At 43.9% G+C, this 20133-nt stretch overlaps 2 protein-coding genes across 3 annotated transcripts in view; both read right to left on the reverse strand.

Annotated features, from left to right (window-relative positions):
* The window catches only part of LOC139563530 (uncharacterized), a 54763-nt gene that overhangs the window by 26749 nt on the left and 7881 nt on the right, over positions 1 to 20133 (reverse strand). The window contains exon 3 of one of the 2 annotated variants that reach the window (XR_011672582.1): positions 19998 to 20067. The exons of the other annotated variant lie outside the window; for it this stretch is intronic. The gene's annotated coding sequence lies outside the window, so the exon portion shown is untranslated. Of the gene's footprint in view, positions 1 to 19997; positions 20068 to 20133 lie in introns of those variants that run through there. 2 annotated transcript variants of the gene reach the window in all.
* LOC139563528 (probable E3 ubiquitin-protein ligase IRF2BPL) lies at positions 9768 to 13021 on the reverse strand. The gene has a single exon (XM_071382259.1). The coding sequence runs from the start codon at positions 12216 to 12218 to the stop codon at positions 10206 to 10208; it is 2013 nt and encodes a 670-aa protein (XP_071238360.1). The 5' UTR covers positions 12219 to 13021; the 3' UTR covers positions 9768 to 10205.

Here is a 20133-nt window from a genome sequence, read left to right on the forward strand (position 1 = left end):
TAAAGAATATGTACATAAAGATATATGAATGAGTGATGGTACAGACGGCATAGGCAAGGTGCAGTAGATGGTATAGAGTACGGTATATACCTATGAGATGAGTACTGTAGGGTATGTAAACATAAAGTGGCATAGTTTAAAGTGGCTAGTGGTCCATGTATTACATAAGATGGCAAGATGCAGTAGATGATATTGAGTACAGTATATACATATACATAAGAGATGTGTAATGTAGGGTATGTAAACATTATATTAGGTGGCATTGTTTAAAGTGGCTGGTGGTGCATTTTTACATAATTTCTATCAATTCCCATTTTTAAGGTGGCTGGAGCTGAGTCAGTTTGTTGGCAGCGGCCGCTAAATGTTAGTGGTGGCTGTTTAACAGTCTGATGGCCTTGAGATAGAAGCTGTTTTTCAGTCTCTCGGTCCCTGCTTGGATGCACCTGTACTGACCTCGCCTTCTGGATGATAGCGGGGTGAACAGGTAGTGGCTTGGGTGGTTGTTGTCCTTGATGATCTTTATGGCCTTCCTGTGACATCGGGTGGTGTAGGTGTCCTGGAGGGCAGGTAGTTTGCCCCGGGTGATGCGTTCTGCCGACCTCACTACCCTCTGGAGAGCCTTACGGTTGTGTGCGGAGCAGTTGCCGTACCAGGCGGTGATACAGCCCGACAGGATGCTCTCGATTGTGCATCTGTAGAAGTTTGTGAGTGCTTTTGGTGACAAGCCGAATTTCTTCAGCCTCCTGAGGCTGTCTGTGTGGGTGGACCAATTCAGTTTGTCCGTGATGTGTACACCGAGGAACTTAAAACTTTCCACCTTCTCCACTACTGACCCGTCGATGTGGATAGGGGGGAGCTCCCTCTGCTGTTTCCTGAAGTCCACAATCATCTCCTTTGTTTTGTTGACGTTGAGTGTGAGGTTATTTTCCTGACACCACACTCCGAGGGCCCTCACCTCCTTCCCTGTAGGCCGTCTCGTCGTTGTTGGTAATCAAGCCTACCACTGTAGTGTCGTCCGCAAACTTGATGATTGAGTTGGAGGCGTGCATGGCCACGCAGTCGTGGGTGAACAGGGAGTACAGGAGAGGGCTCAGAACGCACCCTTGTGGGGCCCCAGTGTTGAGGATCAGCGGGGTGGAGATGTTGTTACCTACCCTCACCACCTGGGGGCGGCCCGTCAGGAAGTCCAGGACCCAGTTGCACAGGGCGGGGTCGAGGCCCAGGGTCTCGAGCTTGATGACGAGTTTGGAGGGTACTATGGTGTTAAATGCTGAGCTGTAGTCGATGAACAGCATTCTCACATAGGTATTCCTCTTGTCCAGATGGGTTAGGGCAGTGTGCAGTGTGGTTGCGATTGCGTCGTCTGTGGACCTATTGGGTCGGTAAGCAAATTGGAGTGGGTCTAGGGTGTCCGGTAGGGTGGAGGTGATATGGTCCTTGACTAGTCTCTCAAAGCACTTCATGATGACGGAAGTGAGTGCTACGGGGCGGTAGTCGTTTAGCTCAGTTACCTTAGCTTTCTTGGGAACAGGAACAATGGTGGCCCTCTTGAAGCATGTGGGAACAGCAGACTGGGCTAAGGATTGATTGAATATGTCCGTAAACACACCAGCCAGCTGGTCTGCGCATGCTCTGAGGACGCGGCTGGGAATGCCGTCTGGGCCTGCAGCCTTGCGAGGGTTAACACGTTTAAATGTTTTACTCACCTCGGCTGCAGTGAAGGAGAGCCCGCAGGTTTTGGTAGTGGGCCGTGTCAGTGGCACTGTATTATCCTCAAAGCGGGCAAAAAAGGTATTTAGCCTGTCTGGGAGCAAGACATCCTGATCCGCGACGGGGCTGCTTTTCTTTTTGTAATCCGTGATAGACTGTAGACCCTGCCACATACCCCTTGTGTCTGAGCTGTTGAATTGCGATTCAATTTTGTCTCTGTACTGGGACTTAGCCTGTTTGATAGCCTTGCGGAGAGAATAGCTACACTGTGTGTATTCGGTCATGTTTCCGGTCACCTTGCCCTGGTTAAAAGCAGTGGTTCGCGCTTTCAGTTTCACGCGAATGCTGCCGTTAATCCACGGTTTCTGGTTTGGGAATGTTTTAATCGTTGCTCTGGGTACGACATCGTCAATGCACTTCCTAATGAACTCGCTCACCGAATCTGCATATTCATCATTGTTGTTGTTGGACGCCGTGCGGAACATATTCCAATCCGCGTGATCAAAGCAGTCTTGAAGCGTGGATTCAGATTGGTCGGACCAGCGTTGAACAGACCTGAGCGCGGGAGCTTGTAGTTTTAATTTCTGTTTGTAGGCTGGAATCAACAAAATGGAGTCGTGGTCAGCTTTTCCGAAAGGAGGGCGGGGGAGGGCCTTATATGCGTCGCGGAAGTTAGTATAACAATGGTCCAGAGTTCTGCCAGCCCTGGTCGGACAATCGATGTGCTGATAGAATTTAGGGAGTTTTGTTTTTAGATTAGCCTTGTTAAAATCCCCAGCTACGATGAATGCAGCCTCAGGGTGTGTGGTTTACAGTTTACAGAGAGTCAGATAGAGTTCGTTCAGGGCCATCGATGTGTCTGCTTGGGGGGGAATATATACGGCTGTGATTATGACCGAAGTGAATTCCCTTGGTAGATAATGCGGTCTACATTTGATTGTGAGGAGTTCTAGATCAGGTGAACAGAATGACTTTAGTTCCTGAGTGTTGTTATGATGGTCACACCACGTCTCGTTAATCATGAGGCATACCCCCCCGCCCCTCTTCTTACCAGAAAGATGTATGTTTCTGTCTGCGCGATGCGTGAAGAAACCAGCTGGCTGCACCGACTCCGTTAGCGTCTTTTCAGTTAGCCATGTTTCCGTGAAGCAGAGCACGTTGCAATCCCTGATGTCTCTCTCGAATGTTACCCGTGCTCGGATTTCATCGACCTTATTCTCAAGAGACTGGACATTGGCGAGTAGTATGCTAGGGAGTGGAGCGCGATGTGCTCGTCTCCGAAGCCTGACCAGGAGACCGCTACGTTTGCCCCTTTTTCGGCGTCGTGTAGCTTCGCCGGCTGGGATCAGGTCCATTGTATTGGGTGGAAGGCAAGACACTGGATCCGTTTCGGGAAAGTCATATTCCTGGTAGGAAGGGTGGTTAGTTGACGTTAATCGTATATTCAGTAGTTCCTCCCGGCTGTATGTAATGAAACTTAAGATCACCCGGGGTACCAATGTAAGAAATAACACATAGAAAAACAAAATACTGCATATTTTCCAAGGAACGCGAAGCGAGGCAGCCATCCTGTTCGGCGCCGGAAGTTCAAATTAGGCCCTGGCTGGCTGTTATGGGTTGGATGCAGGTATGATCCCATTCAATCTCCAATCCCTTATCTCCATGTAATGTTTTGCAAACACTACATAAACACTTTCTATGATGATATGCTGTTTGTTTGGGAAAGGGGTCTCGCACTGTATTGGTAGCATGGCTCAATACATTCCTAGGACTGTTGCAATATACAAAACAAAAGCACTGAACTAGACAGAGCTGAAGGAAAGGCGGTCAGTGAGTCAGTGTGGATTGTGTTGGGGGTTGTTGTTGCCCTTAGAAGGCTGTTTTCACAGGGAGCCGTCCACCATTGATAATTCACAGCAAACAGGGAGAGGGCAAGATCAGGAGGGTGTCAGAGGAAACTCCTCAAGAGAGACGATTCTAAATGTCAACAGAAAGCCACTGAGGCCTGGCCTTAGATATGGAAATGCTGCTATGCCAGAGAGGAGGCACAGAGCTGTTAGCTTCCTCTCCTCAGCTGTTGTTGTCAATGCTAAAGAAAATAACTGTGGTGACATTTAGGCCTACCGACCTACTTGATGTAAAAACTAGGCCTAGGCTCCATCTTATTTATCCTGTCCCTTGTTGCAGTTATCAGACTTCAAATACATGACTCACTGTGTCTTTCATTCCCAATGAGAGAGTAAAGTTATCTTAAACAAGGGGAATGCTCTGTTCTTCGTGTTAACTATTTTCAATCTGTAGTTGTTATCACAATGTTAGATCAGTCAAGGCCAGAGACAAAGGATGCCTTGAAACACAGTCGACTGACTCCCCCGGCTTGGAGCATGTGCTTTCAGTCACATGCAAGCCTTTCTAAATATGTCTAAACAGAAGACAAAGGGAGAGGCTTATATTCCAAGAAATCTGTGCAGAGAAAAATAATGCAAACAAAAAATGTCATACAAAAGCTTAGAGAGAAAGGGAGCGTGCAGAAAGAAGGGAGACATAGCGTTGTATCCATGAGCGATGAACTTACAGAGCATTCTCATCTGTGGGAAGAATGTTGTAGGAACAGTGGGCCTCAGTAGAAGCTAATGTTCATGGCAGTCTGCCGTCTGAACTCTGTGCTCTGTGCTCTTGGAGGGCTGGGGAGAAACCCGAGCCGCACGCGGCGCAGCGCCCCTTCCCTTGCTTGTGGCAGCAGCCTAAGATGGCTGCCACATCCTGGTGTAAACAAGCCAGGGAATGAAAGAGCTACATTTCTCCAGCCTGCATGCCAGGGACTGCAGGGGCTGTACTAGCCCAGAGTGTTGAGGAGGAAGTTAACCCCTTCCCTTCTCCAGTTTCCTTACATTCAACATGACAGAAAAATGACCGACAGCTCTAAAAATATGAGGAGGAAATGCTGCACTGAGCTATAAAGGTTATAATATGACTAAATTCAGCCAGGGTGGATAGAAACAGATCAAATCTGAAAGGGCTGGCATCTGCTACTACAGAGGAGAAACCAGCTGACCTTATTGTCAGTGTCTAGCTCTCCAAAAACAACACCTCTCTATTTGTGCCCCACTTAACAGGGGGACCCCTCTATGCTTTGGCGGGAAACTTCATAAAGGCTGCACTAGGCTTCTTCTCCAGGGGGGAGGGCCTTGGAATGCTAATGTTTTGGAATTCTTTGAGAAAGCGAAACTTCTTGCACAAAGGGTATCAGCCCTGGAAACCAGAGGCATTTCTTTTTAAGAGTACAAGAAACTATTTCTGCCAACCAATTGAAAACATGAATTTGATAAGAGCAGCATTTTGACAGACGTTTATACACACACACACATTATATTAAAATAAAATGATGACACTAGTGCAAACAATACCTATATTATTGACTGCATAAAATGTTCCAGATCAGCCGTCAAAGGTGATAAACACAAAGACAATCGGCATTCAACATCGGATTTTTGTCCAGCTAACGATCAAAACGAGTGAAGAGACAAGACACGCCCTAAAACGAGATCACAAAAAAACATCCTCACCCTTTCCTGCTCTATTTTCTTTTCTGAGAAATAAAGAGGGAGGACGAAGGAGAAAAAAAAGTGGGAATGAAAAAGGGCAAAGGGCAAATCAATTCCTCACCGCGCTGCAGCTTGAGGCTGTGCTTCTGCAGAAAGGAGTGGAAGGCGGGAGGGAGGCACACGCCTGCAGCTACCAGCAGCTCATTCGCCAGAGAGGAATGTTTGAGATTGCATACATTATTATCTGTTAAGGGGGCCCAGGGCTGTGGAAGATAGTGCTGACATCACCATCTATAAAGAGCTGGGCTTTGAAAGACACTGGGAGGGGAAACAAAATGGGAATAACCCTTTCCTCACACACACACACACAAGCGCACACACTCCCCTCCCCCTAAAAACAGCATGCTCGAGCCTTGACCAGATGAAAGTATTTTGCTTGTTTCTAGGAGAATAAAAGGGAGATGGGATTTCAAAGGGGAACTCTGGTGTTTGTGCATTTCTAAACAATCTGCAATATGTTACATATACTTTGATCATATGCACCAAATACATACATGCATGGCTTGGACATTGTTTTGTTGCTATTTGGGTAATGTAGAATTTCCTCCACTAATGTAAGGTTACAAAAGCATGCAAGATTATATTTGATGCAAAGAAAAAGAACTGAATCGAGGCACAACGCAAATTAACAAAAAAATAGAGAGAATCTGTGTAAGGAGAAAACATTGTGAGTCCAGCACACGCAGGGTTAACCTGCAGTCTGCCGTCTCTCTCCCTCCCTCTGTGTCGGTAGCACATTCCTGAATAAATGATGTTTTGAACAAGGCAGGTAACCCATGGCAACAGTAGAGCGGCACCGTGGCACTGCAGAGTCTGAGTAACCTTTGGGAAGGGAGTTTTTTATCCGCTGGAAACTTCTCCTGACTGGGTTGGAAGGGGAAAGGAGGGAGGGGGCTGGCTTCCCTGGCTGGCCAACAGAAGGAAAACAGACTGCAGTGATTTGGGAATGTAAACTGAAACAGTCAAGTCTAAAAGCCTGGCCACTCCAGACTGGGTTTGTTTGAGGAGAGGAATGGGGTTTGAATCATATTTCTACAAGGTGATGGAAGGAAATATTTATTATCAATCGAACCCAATGAGTTTCCTAAGGCCTATTTAGTGATTTACTGTTATGAGCAGTTATATTTTTGTTCTCTGGAGGTAAATGTGTCACAAGAGGTGCTGGAATGGAATGATTAACTGGTAATGTAGGGCTTTAACACAAAATCCCCATTAACCTAATTTTAAAAAACTACATAAAAAAAAGAACTGACAAAACTTACATTCTACAATACCTAAAGAAATGTTAAAATTCATAAAAGATGGCGCCTAAAACATACCTTGGTCAAAGCATCAGAGATATCAGCCAAGCACTTAAGCTTAGGCTACATAGACCATTGGGTGAATGTGGAACAAAGGGGTTTGTCTGTGGTACCAGCAAGACCTCTCGCTCGGCCTCCCCTCTAGGCTTAGCCTACGTAACGGAGCAGAAAGCCCCTGCCATTCCATCCATCCCTCGCACTGCAGACCCCACCGACACCAGCATGCCTGCCAGCCACTCCCCATGACACTGCAATCGCTCTGCTCGCACTAACAGTCACAGACGGACATTTACAACGCTCATATTTTTAATAATGTATTTGAGCTGATTAGATATGTGATCAGTGCAATTCTTATAAGTTACAAGGGAGAGTATATACAAAACACTCATAAAAATGCATTAAGAAAATGTGGTCCCTATCCCTTTCACATCTTTTCAACAGACAACCTATAGCATTGGTTGGCAACAGGAGAGTTGTTTTATTTGGCAGCCCTAAAGTTTTTAGGATTTTTGTTCTTTGGTCAACAAAATACTCTAAAATCTAAATTCAATTAAGGTATGAAATTGTTAATTTCAAATACAATATCTATTTTTGGCCTTAGTTGTAGTCAACTTGTGGTGTATAAACTATTACAAAAAAATCATCCCACGACAGATTCCTTGATTTCACGCAACATATCAGCTATTCTAAACACAATCTAGCATCTCGTTCGTTACCTCAGGTAATTAAGAGGTCTACTAGAGAGAAAAGAAGAGACTTGTTTTACAGCCAGAATGAAGTGGTGGTGAGACGTGTGTGTGTGTGAGGCTGCATTTGTTTGTAACGGGTGAGGAGTCTGGTGAATTCTAAACAGGTCAAGAGAGAGAGAGGGAGAGCCCCCCCTGCTCTCTTTAGCATGCACACTGCAACCTGAAACACAAACGAGTGTTGAGACAGCCAAGGGCACCTTAACCATGGAAGGGCTGTTCTGTTTTAGCATGACAATAGAGACATGCTCTGTCCCAAACCAGGTGCTTTGTTGCCTAACAGCACCTGGGATAGATAGGCCATCGAAGACTAAAGCACTGCAATGCACCATTAGATGGGTAGCCACGATTAAACGGCTCAACCCTAGCCTACGGTTTCTATAGTCCTGTTTGTTTTGGGGGTATGAGCATGTTGGTAAATAGAGAGATCGTTTTGGATATACTATAGTCAGATAATATCATACGGGAGATCAAAAAGAAAAGATTGAGTGACAAAATGAGTGTGAGATTGTGATATTTGTTTATAAATCACACTTGAAGAAAGGGGCGGGGGAGTGTGGGGTTGTCGCTTACTCAGACAGCTGCTTTTCCTATTGCAGTTAGAACTGATGAGCCAATTTGTGTGAACAAAATTTCAGAAACTCAACATTTTACCAACCCCGTCTTCCTCTGGCATTCAACCAATTATTTTGACCATATAGTAGTATTCCCCAGGAGGTAAAAACCCTACTTTGAAACAGGGACAGAAACCAGGATACAGAGTATCTATAAATAACTGGCAGTTGGTTGGAGCAGGCGCTATGCTTAGAGGGCAGGAGTCTCTGAGGAAAAGTCTTTCTCGCCCCTCTCTACAGAACATAAAATAACCATCTCATAACCCACCTAGGAGCAACGATGGTCCATGATACTGAACGCCACCTCCAACAATCACAGGCTGGAGGAGACACACAATCTAAAACATAGCGCCAGTCAAATACTTATCAACGGGCATCTCAAAGCTCCTCTACTCTACTACCAGTAAGCCTTTAATGTACATCTGCTGTTGAAAAGAATACTGGTTTGTGTCATGTTTCCAGGACATACATAGCAGCCATTGTCCCCGTCTCTTCCTCAAGCTCACATATGGAAGGCTCCAGTTGGTATTTATGGGTTATCTGAGCCATGTGGGACTGGAAACCACACTGCCTGCCTGCTGCAGACAGTGTGTCAGTGTGTACATATGACCATTTGTCTCAGTAACCCAGAGCAGAGCTAGACTATTAGGTTTAACTCACAGCTAAATAACAGGCATGCAACTGTGCTCTCTCTCTCTATATATATATATATTTAAAAAATATATATTCCACTGGCTAATGGGACAGTGAGGAACCACGTCACATGAACAGCCTGCCCTGCTGCATTGTAAACGAGGAGGTATACTCAGGCTTGTGCAAGCATTTTCACACAGACACACACACCCACCCACCGCATAAACATGGAGAAATCGTGGTACTGTTTGAGCATGCACCAATAGTATAACCATCAGCAAGATGAGGTGTCCTCAGTGAGAAGCATGCCATAAGAGCTGACTGTTATAAGCACAATGAGGAGAGCAACTTGACATTCCAATGCCAACTTGTTGAGGACTCTTTTTGTTGTCTTGCTGAGAAGCACAGCTGTTCAAATTGTGGGCCCATCCAATGCAAGTAAACCATTTACCAATCAGATAGCTGCAACTAAGGCAGCCTAACAGATACAGTAGAAATAAACACTTGTTCACATGTATTTAAAATCGCTCTGGAGTAATGAGCTTGCAGAACTACTACAATTTACAATGTTATCTAACATATGGTAATGTTACTTTAACATATTGAAAGAGGTTATGATGAATAAGCATGGCACCATCTGATCTCTATACATGAGTCCAACGTTAATTTGGCTTTGCAGTAAGGTCTGTGTGTAATAAACACATTTAAATATGAAATAAAGGTCTTTTGAACCAGATCTTAATGTCAAGGTTGTCATCTCCAATTACAGCATATCTTATGTTAGATAACATTGTAAATTGTTATAATGCTATGGTTGAGCTATATATAAATATATGGACACAAAAATAAATAAATAATTTATTATACCTCAGTGAACCAGCTACTGTAACAGTCTAAACTTGTTAAATAAACTGACATTTCACCAAGGGTTAATATCAATGGAATTTATTACAATTTACTCAGCTCCAAGGCACATTACAAGTCTTCTGTTACTACAGAAATGTATAAACAAACATTTTACATTAATGTACAGCATTTTGCTCTACCTTTAAGCATCCGTGCATCATCAAAGCAAACGGGAAGAGAAATGAATAACACGTAGTAAAATATTTTCGATCACAAGAAGAAAAGAGATACTTGCTGTAAAAAAAAAAAAAATTAAATAAACAAAAAAAAAGTCCTCAGAATGATTTGTACCCAATATAGGAGTTAGAGCAAATTGTCATTACTGTTATTGGATATTAACTATGCGTAGTTTCATTTTACAGACATATATTCATTGGGCGTTTAAACTGGCCTTTTTATAATGAGAAGTGCATGAGTTGGAGGGGAAAAAACGGCAGCAGTGATTACAAAGTGAAAGTGCTTTGACTCGTCACTGCCATCCAAATACAACACTAGTACCCGTCAAAACACCCTCCATAAAATTAGGTGACATCACATACTGTACTGTTCCGTTGATTCAAAAAACAGAAATATGAGAAGGAGGGGACGTCTCTGTACATCAACAATTTTTGTACGTTTTGAGTATTCACATGTGTATACTGTATATATTGGACTAAAATGCACGTTTCTATGGGAAGTTATAGGACATATCTATGGGTCCCTCTCCTTTTTTACCTTAACGTCCCCAGCTAATATTGTTGCTATCTCACCTTGCATGAACGCCCAAGGCACATTAGAACCTACCAGGGGGCATTTCTCTCCGCTAGGACAATACACCTCGCCAGTTGCTCCCTGCGCTTTGATGCTCTCTCGAGAACAAGGGAAACAGAATTTATGGTTGGGAACTGACGGACACTGAACGAAATGGGTATCCTCTAAACGTTCGTGGCAAATGGTACAACACAGAGGTCCGTTGTTTGCCATGGGCGAATCTGGAATGTTTTGCGCGTGGACCTGATCCATGCCAGAATGCGCATTGGACTGGGAGGGACCCCCGGATAGATTGAGATCTCCGTTACGGGAAGCCAAACGCCTCTGCCCCGAAACAGAGGCGGGCGATACCGGGCTGCTGCTGTTATGCCTGGTGGATGTGGTGGAGTGAACTGAGTTGTTGTCCTTCGGGGAGTGCGCATTGCCCAACGTGTCCGCGACAGACATGAGCGCCGCCATTGGAGACTGTCCATTCTGGGGCGTTGATTCAGGGGGCGTAGCGCGACTTGAGTGAACAGAATGACCAGGGCCGAGCGGTGGGGGTGCCCCGTGTGAGGTACCGAATGATCCGGATGCCATCGTCAGTTTTAACGCCTCGCTCTGGCTGGCCATCCACTGCTGCCTCTGCTGTTCCTGTTCAGATAGTTTTAGCGCGCTCTCTGCAGAGTCAGGTTCTGGGGAGGCTTTACGCTTACGCACGCCAATCCTCGGGGCACTCGCAGATGGCAAGCCACGAGGGATGTTGACCAAAGCAGTGGGCAGCAATGGACAGCTGGCATCAATGTAGGGCTGTGGCAACATTTCAACCCCCAGCCCCTCTTTAAAGAATCGGACCGACTCGGGCAACAAATCACCCAGGAGTCGCCAGTCCCCAGAGCCATGCTTTTTCTCATACTCCAAATATTTAAAACCCGAGGAGAGCCCTCTGCCAAAGTCCTTCATGCAGTCCTGATACATTTGTTTGGCCACCCCCGATGCGCTGGAAAATACATTACCAGATCCACTTGGGTACTCGATAAATATTTTCAATTCATAGTCCATGCCAGGCTTTGACACTGCATCGAAAGCAAACACCCTGCCCACGAGTGAATGATCCTTTTTAAACCTCACATCAAACGGGGAGCTGTTTGAAAGAGTAAGCAACGTGTCCCTTACTATTTTCGGTTTGTTTGTCCAGTCTTCGTTTCTGTTTCTTAAACTTTCACTAAGCTCAGCCAAAGCCTCCGCATTACGCTGTTTCTCTTTCAGATCTCTCTCTTGGTCAGTGCTTGACACAGAACCTGGTCGTTTACCTTGTTCTGACATGGACTGAGAGGACGTGGACAAAGAGGGTCCCACAATGGACGGAGGGGGGCGGCTAGACAGGCTATGCGAGGCTATGGCTGTTGCCGAGGAGGGTCCATTCAACATGGTCTGTGGGAGAAGGTTGGGGGGGACATTCATTTGTCCTGGGACCGCAACTAGACCATGGCTCCGACGGGAGTTCGGGCTCTGTCGGTTCAACTCTGGGGGACCATCGTCCGGTTTTGGGAACCCATTTGGACCGCTCATTCCATTGGGAAGTCTGCTGGCATGGGCGCCAATACTGGAGTAGTCAAAGCGAGGTCTCTCTGCGTTCAGAGAGTAGCGGTCCATCCCCGACTGTTGTTGTTGTTGTTTAGATGGTCCGTCCACATGGTTGATTTGCACCGTCTCCTTGGCTGATATTGCCGCCTGGGTTTTGACTGTGGGCGGCGGCGGTGGACCGGGGGATCTCCCCTCTTGGAAACCATGAGCTCGTTTGAGGTGGCGTGCAGTTTCGATAACAAACTCGATCCGATCTGCACCTTCATAATTCACACAACCCCTGCACACTGCCTCCGTAAAATCCCAAATCATAGCCCACGGCATACGGGGTAAATCGCACAGGTAACATGACTGTCTCCGAGATGAAGATACGTGTGCAGAAGACATGTTGAATGTCCCTTTCCCTGGTCCTTTTCCCCCCAGATTACTTGATTGCAATTTTTCTTTTCAGTCCGTGAATTTGCCCCCCAAAAGGAACCCTCTTCCTTCCCTACTCCTCTTCTGATGCCAGTGACGAGCAGTGATCGGTTGTAGGACTGAAATGTGCTTTACGCGCGTCTCACATCCTGACTTGGTTTGTGATTTGAAATTTTGATTGTGCCTCCACGTCTCCTCTCCCCAGTTTGGAATGCCACCTGGCTAGAGCAGTGACGTAAGCACCACGTTCCGCAGTTCATAAAAAAAAAAAAAGACATGCCACTTGTTGCTTTCCTAACACGCAAAGCTCAAACCACTCCCTCCTAATCTTTTGAATGGACTGGGAGCTAACAACACGAACGCACAATGCTGACCAAATTACATAAAGCAGAATATGGGTTTCTACAACTCTGGCATTTGAATGTATTTTACTACTGAGAAATTGTGTGTCAATATTATATGTCATTAAAATACCATTAATTATTATTAGATACAAATGTATTATGTTTCAAATAGATTACTTTTGCTTATGTCAGCAAAACGAAGCCTTCAATAGCATAAAGCTATTTAAGATTACGAAACAATTCAATTTGTTATGCGTTGTTTGTTTTTCACAATGCAGGAGCATCAAAAAGCATTATCTTAATCAAACCACTCTAACGAGCAAAAAACCTGGTTAAAAGGAAAACGCCTGGCTATAGCCTATCATTATGTAATGGAGCGAAAGCCTTTAATATACCTTTATTTTTTAAATTTCTGATTAAAATATGTTGATAATCTGATTTAATTTGGCAACATTCATTGCAATAGGCATGTGTGATTACAATAACCGTTTAATATATTCTCCAAAAGAAAATATAAGCACAGTGTGATGGCTAAAATAAATAGGGAGTCGATACCTCTGCAATATCCTCTGTAAAAAATAACACTGGGCTAGTTGAACTAGAGATATTTTCCCTACATTTCGATTGTTTACCTACTGCACAGACAAGAGTAGCCTGCTCTGCACACCCTCCACCCCTTCCTTCCCCTTTTCCCCCAGTCTCCCTTCCTGATTAACAACACCCAGTAGGCAGGCAGAGAATAATTTCCCCCTGTTAAACAACTGGGAGAGAAGGAGAGCGAAGAAAGAAAAACAAGGTATGGCAGCAGAGGGAGGGAGGAAAGTAGTTTATTGCAGTCTCCACATAACGCTGGCCTGGCACTGTATCGTGGTGGTGTGGTCCCTCCATCCAGCCAAGCGACCAAGTATGGCCTTGGCCAAGAAAGAGTCTGCACCATGCCGCCGCTTTTCCAAAACAATGTTGCTTTCACTGCACCAAAAATGTGCCATGCTGTTAGGCTAAATGGGTACTGGTTGCACATGCGTGTATTTGTGAATACTGTGTTTTGATACATTACAGACTCGCTTTAAATTACAAGCACTGATGTCTCTGAGGTGACAGTATATGAAGTATGTATAATGCAGAGTCTGACCACATGAAATAAATGCACCTAAACAAATAACATGATTTAGTTTCATAGCCCAGCCCATCAGTGGCAGGGGAAGCTAGAAACGCCACAAAAAGAGAAGAGGGAGTCCGGTTTTTATTCAGAGTCTGTGCAATACACAGCAGGCTGAATGACTACCAGCAGCAGGCAGCAGTCGAGGTTGTTATGTGGGCTGTATGTGGACAATTCTCTCACTATTTGTGCACCAGGGATTGTGACAGACAGCCAAATGAAAGAGCAGCCATCATCAGTCAACAGAATAAGGCAGAAAAAGGTGTGGGTGTAACGGATGTGAAATGGCTAGCTAGTTAGCGGGTACGCGCTAATAGCATTTCAATCGGTTACGTCACTTGCTCTGAGACCTGAAGTAGGGTTTCCCCTTGCTCTGCAAGGGCCGCGGCTTTTGTGGAGCGATGGGTAACGACCGTGCTTCGTGGGCAACCGTTGTTGATGTGTGCAGAGGGTCCCTGGTTCGCGCCCGTGTCGGGGCGAGGGGACGTACTAAAGTTATACTGTTACATTGATGCTGTTGACCCGGATCACTGGTTGCTGCGGAAAAGGAGGAGGTTGAAAGGGGGGTGAGTGTAACGGATGTGAAATGGCTAGCTAGTTAGCGGGTACGCGCTAATAGCATTTCAATCGGTTACGTCACTTGCTCTGAGACCTGAAGTAGGGTTTCCCCTTGCTCTGCAAGGGCCGCGGCTTTTGTGGAGCGATGGGTAACGATGCTTCGTGGGTGTCAGTTGTTGATGTGTGCAGAGGGTCCCTGGTTCGCGCCCGTGTAGGGGCGAGGGGACGTACTAAAGTTATACTGTTACATGGGCATTTGTGCCATTTATTCCAACACTGGGCCTGCGTGCCAGGCGAGGCTCAATACAATTCCAACACCAATAGTTTTGCTTGATTCAAGTGTGGAGCGCAATCTCACAGTAAAAAAAGGTCTGAATGATCCTAAAAGCAGATGGCAAAACAGTGCCTTCTCTCTTAGGTTTACACATATGGATACAATTCAAACATAAGCTTATTACAAAACTATGCCACATCAACTAGCCTAACTACCCAATAACATACATCCATCCATGTAAGTGGAAGGTCGGTACTATAAATATCACAGGCAGAACTCAACATCGCAACAATTAAAACGATTTACATATTCTGCCTCAGACCTTAGAAGACTTTAAAAACAACCAAATACATAGCTTTACACAAAACAAAGCAGAGCAGGGGAGGTTAATAGTTCCCGCCTGCCTCCATCCTGAAAGGATCCTGTGATATCCCCACGGCCCCTCATGCATACACAGAGCCGCTCACATATCAACTGTGCTGATGTCTCTCTCCCTATCTCTATCTTGCTCTATGTGGAACATTTTGCAAGTGCAGGGGTTAATTTTTTTAGCTTCAGCTAAGTGCCTGGCACGTTGCCAGACAGATGAATTCTGGGAAAGGCTTGCCAATGACAAACTGCCAACATTAAGCAGGCCTGACAGCTCCTCTCCTCCAAACTGGGCAGCAGTTCAAAGTGCTCATTTATTTGAGAAGCTGGCAGACTGCCAGCAGCATGCAGATTTACGTTAGGGCAATTCCATGCTAACGGAATTACACCGAGACTTAGTTTTCACTTTAAAACAAACCATACAGCTCTATGCACAATGCCTACTTTGAACAATTTACACAGTAAACTAAAATGAATAATTTACTGGAAAAACAGTGTAGATGCAAAGTTTGGTTACAGAATTATGGTAAAATCTCCCTCAGTTTTATTCTGTTATCAAACTTTGTATCTGCACAATTCTTCCTGTAAAGGTGTTTTTGTAAAATTTTCAGTGGAAATTGTTAAAAGTAGTCCTATGGTTTGTAAAACTTTGAAATAAATGTTTGGTATATGTTTTAAAGTGAAAAACCTGAGTCTCAGTGTAATTACATTGCTGTGGAATTGCCCTTCACCTACTCTCTCCTCTCACTCTCTGATGAAGCTGACAAATGCTGCTGCCGTTGCCATGGGGATCCTTCTGAGCTAGGAGAAAGAGCAAAGCGGTCCTGTGAATTCAAGTGCACAAGTACAGTGAAATACCCTTCTCGCAAGCTCTAAACCCAACAATGTAGTAATCAATAACAATGTAATACTAAGAACAACATAAGGTAGAGAGAACAAAAACACGAGAACTAAAAATAAGAGCACAAAAAGTAAGCAAGCATACTACAGTGTATATACATGTTCAGTCATTTCCAGTACCATATTTACAATGTACAGGAATACTGGATCAATAGAGATAGATTTGTATTGGTGTAAGGTGACTAGGCATCAGGATATATGATAAACAGAGTAGCAGCAGCAGCATGTATGATGATTGTAGCTGAGTGGGTGTGCGTAGAGTCAGTATAAATGTACAGTTGAAGTCGGAAGTTTACATACACCTTAGCCAAATACATTTAAACTCAGTTTTTCACAATTCCTGACATTTAATCCCAGTAAAAAAAACGGTCTTAGGTCAGTTAGGATTACCACTTTATTTTAAGAATTTTAAAAAAGAATGTGAAATAGTTGAGAGAATGATATATTTCAGCTTTTATTTCTTTCATCACATTTCCAGTGGGTCAGAAGTTTACATACACTCAATTAGTATTTGGTAGCATTGCCTTTAAATTGTTTAACTTGGGTCAAACGTTTCGGGTAGCCCTCCACAAGCTTCCCATAATAAGTAGGGTGAATTTTGGACCATTCCTCCTGACAGAGCTGGTGTAACTGAGTCAGGTTTGTAGGCCTCTATGCTCGCACACACTTTTGGATGATTGGATGCTAAGCTAGCTAAAGACGTGGTTGATTTCATTATCACACCTTTTCCCCACATTTTAAATCTATAAATTGTTAAGGGCATTGAGCCTTATGAACTGAAAATGGACGAAATTGTTCCAATTTGTAAAGCTAAAGATCCAGCAAACTTTACACATTACAGACCAATTTCAATTTTTTCAGCTAGCTCAAACATGTTAGAGAAGCTTGCATACAACAGATTCATCAAATAGCTTAACAAGGAAAGGTTGTTATACAAACATCAGTATGGCTTCAGAAAATCTCACTGCCTAACTGGCAGTTACTTACTTAATTGACAAAATACATAAGGCAAATAACCGCAAACATCATACATTAGGTATTTTTTTGGATCTCTCAAAAGCAGTTGATACTGTTGATCCTCATATTTTATTACAAAAACTTGAAACTATGGGCGTGACTGCTTTGGTCTCCAGCTTGCCTCAGGGATCAATTCTTGGACCACTATTATTTATGATTTATATAAATGATTTGCCCAATGCATGCTCTCCCAGATATGATGATAAAAAAGTGTGCTTTACTCTCACAAAAAAATGTAAGTACCTTATTGATGTTGTTAATGATGAACTATGTAATATATCAAAAGTGGTTTAAAATGAACAAATTGTCACTGAATAAAAATATAAAAAATGTTATATTATTTGGTCCAAAGAAAATAAAATACAGATTATATAGTGGTCCATATTGATAATATACCTATTGATCAGGGCTGTACAACACGCTTTCTTGGTGTTCTGATTGATGATGAATTGTCATGGAAACCACACAAAGACAATAACCTTTAAGATTGCCAAGAATACGGGGATACTTGGCAAAATGAGATATCTCCTAAACAGACGCACTGCTCTCAGTCTCTACTACACAATGATCTTCCCATTCATCCGTTACTGTAACATTATATGGGCCAGCACACACACCAAACTACTATCAATCTGTCACCTGCAGAGACACTCTGCAAGAATAATATCATCTGCTGGTTTTAGAGACCATTCAGCAACACTTTTCAATGCGGACGCCTGAGTATTTATCAAATTAGTTATTTTCAAGTTCCTTGTTTACTGCACTTTAAATCACTTATTACCCTCTTTCTTCAAAAACTATTTTACAGCCACATATGAATTCCCTAACTACGCAACAAGAAGCAGACAACTGCTACATCACCCATATTCAAGAACAACTCATTCTCAATATACTATATGCCAAGCTATCACCGTCGTTGTTGAAAACAAAACAAATAAGAGGCACCTACTGAAGCAACACAAACATAGACACATGCATACAAACACACGGTAACATACACACATGTACAGATGGATTTTGTGTTGTAGATATGTGGTGGTAGAGTACAGTCGTGGCCAAAAGTTTTGAGAATGACAAATATTAATTTTCACAAAGTCTGCTGCCTCAGTTTGTATGATGGCAATTTGCATATACTCCAGGATGTTATGAAGAGTGATCAGATGAATTGCAATTAATTGCAAAGTCCCTCTTTGCCATGCAAATGAACTGAATCCCAAAAAAGCATTTCCACTGCATTTCAGCCCTGCCACATAAGGACTAGCTGACATCATGTCAGTGATTCTCTCGTTAACACAGGTGTGAGTGTTGATGAGGACAAGGCTGGAGATCACTCTGTCATGCTGATTGAGTTCGAATAACAGACTGGAAGCTTCAAAAGGAGGGCGGTGCTCATTGTTCTTCCTCTGACAAACATGGTTACCTGCAAGGAAACACGTGCCGTCATCATTGCTTTGCACAAAAAGGGCTTCACAGGCAAGGATATTTGCTGCCAGTAAGATTTCACCTAAATCAACCATTTATCAGATCATCAAGAACTTCAAGGAGAGCGGTTCAATTGTTGTAAAGAAGGCTTCAGGGCACCCAAGAAAGTCCAGCAAGTGCCAGGACCGTCTCCTAAAGTTGATTCAGCTGCAGGATCGGGGCACCACCAGTACAGAGCTTGCTCAGGAATGGCAGCAGGCAGGTGTGAGTGCATCTGCACGCACAGTGAGGCGAAGACTTTGAGGATGGCCTGGTGTCAAGAAGGGCAGAAAAGAAGCCACTTCTCTCCAGGAAAAACATCAGGTACAGACTGATATTCTGCAAAAGGTACAGGGATTGGACTGCTGAGGACTGGGGTAAAGAAATTCTCTGATGAATCCCCTTTCCGATTGTTTGCGACATCCGGAAAAAAGCTTGTCCGGAGAAGACAAGGTGAGTGCTACCATCAGTCCTGTGTCATGCCAACAGTAAAGCATCCCGAGACCATTCATGTGTGGGGATGGTTCTCAGCCAAAGGAGTGGGCTCACTCAATTTTGCCTAAGAGCACAGCCATGAATAAAGAATGGTACCAACACATCCTCCGAGAGCAACTTCTCCCAACCATCCAGGAACAGTTTGGTGATGAACGCCTTTTCCAGCATGATGGAGCACCTTGCCATAAGGCAAAAGTGATAACTAAGTGGCTCGGGGAACAAAACATCGATATTTTGGGTCCATGTCCAGGAAACTCCCCAGACCTTAATCCCATTGAGAACTTGTGGTCAATCCTCAAGAGGCAGGTGGACAAACAAAAACCCACAAATTCTGACAAATGCCAAGCATTGATTATGCAAGAATGGGCTGCCATCAGTCAGGATGTGGCCCAGAAGTTAATTGACAGCATGCCAGGGTGGATTGCAGAGGTCTTGAAAAAGAAGGGTCAACACTGCAAATATTGACTCTTTGCATCAACTTCATGTCAATAAAAGCCTTTGACACGTACGAAATGCTTGTACTTATACTTCAGTATTCCATAGTAACATCTGACAAAAATATCTAAAGACACTGAAGCAGCAATCTTTGAAAATTAATATGTGTCATTCTCAACTTTTGGCCACGACTGTAGAGTCCCATGGGCACACACACACTTGTTAAATCTGTTATGAATGTATTGTAATGTTAAAAAACACTTTTATAACTGCCTTAATTTTGCTGGACCCCAGGAAGAGTATTGGATTTGTCCCAAACATAACACATTGTATTCAGGACAAAAAATGTATTGCTATGCCGCATTTTTTGCAGTGTTACTTTAGTGCATTGTTGATAACAGGATGCATGTTTCGGAATATTTGTATTCTGTACAGGCTTCCTTCATTTCACTCTGTCAATTAGGTTAGTATTGTGGAGTAACTACAATGTTGTTGATCCATCCTCAGTTTTCTCCTATCACAGACATTTAACTCTGTAACTGTTTTATAGTCACCATTGGCCTCATGGTGAAATCTCTGAGCGGTGTCCTTCCTTTAACTGAGTTAGGAAGGACGGCTGTATCTTTGTAGTGACTGGGTGTATTGATACAACAAACGTGTAATTAATAACTTCAACATGCACAAAGGGATATACAATGTCTGAGTTCTTCATCTACCAATAGGTGGCGTACTTTGCGAGGCATTTGAAAACCTACCTGGTCTTTGTGGTTGAATCTGTGTTTGAAATTCACTGCTGAACTGAGGGACCTTACAGATAATTGCATGTGTGGGGTACAGAGATGAGGGGGTCATTAAAAAATCATGTTAAAACAC

The sequence above is a fragment of the Salvelinus alpinus genome, chromosome 34, assembly GCF_045679555.1.
Source record: "Salvelinus alpinus chromosome 34, SLU_Salpinus.1, whole genome shotgun sequence".
Classification (NCBI taxonomy): domain Eukaryota; kingdom Metazoa; phylum Chordata; class Actinopteri; order Salmoniformes; family Salmonidae; genus Salvelinus; species Salvelinus alpinus.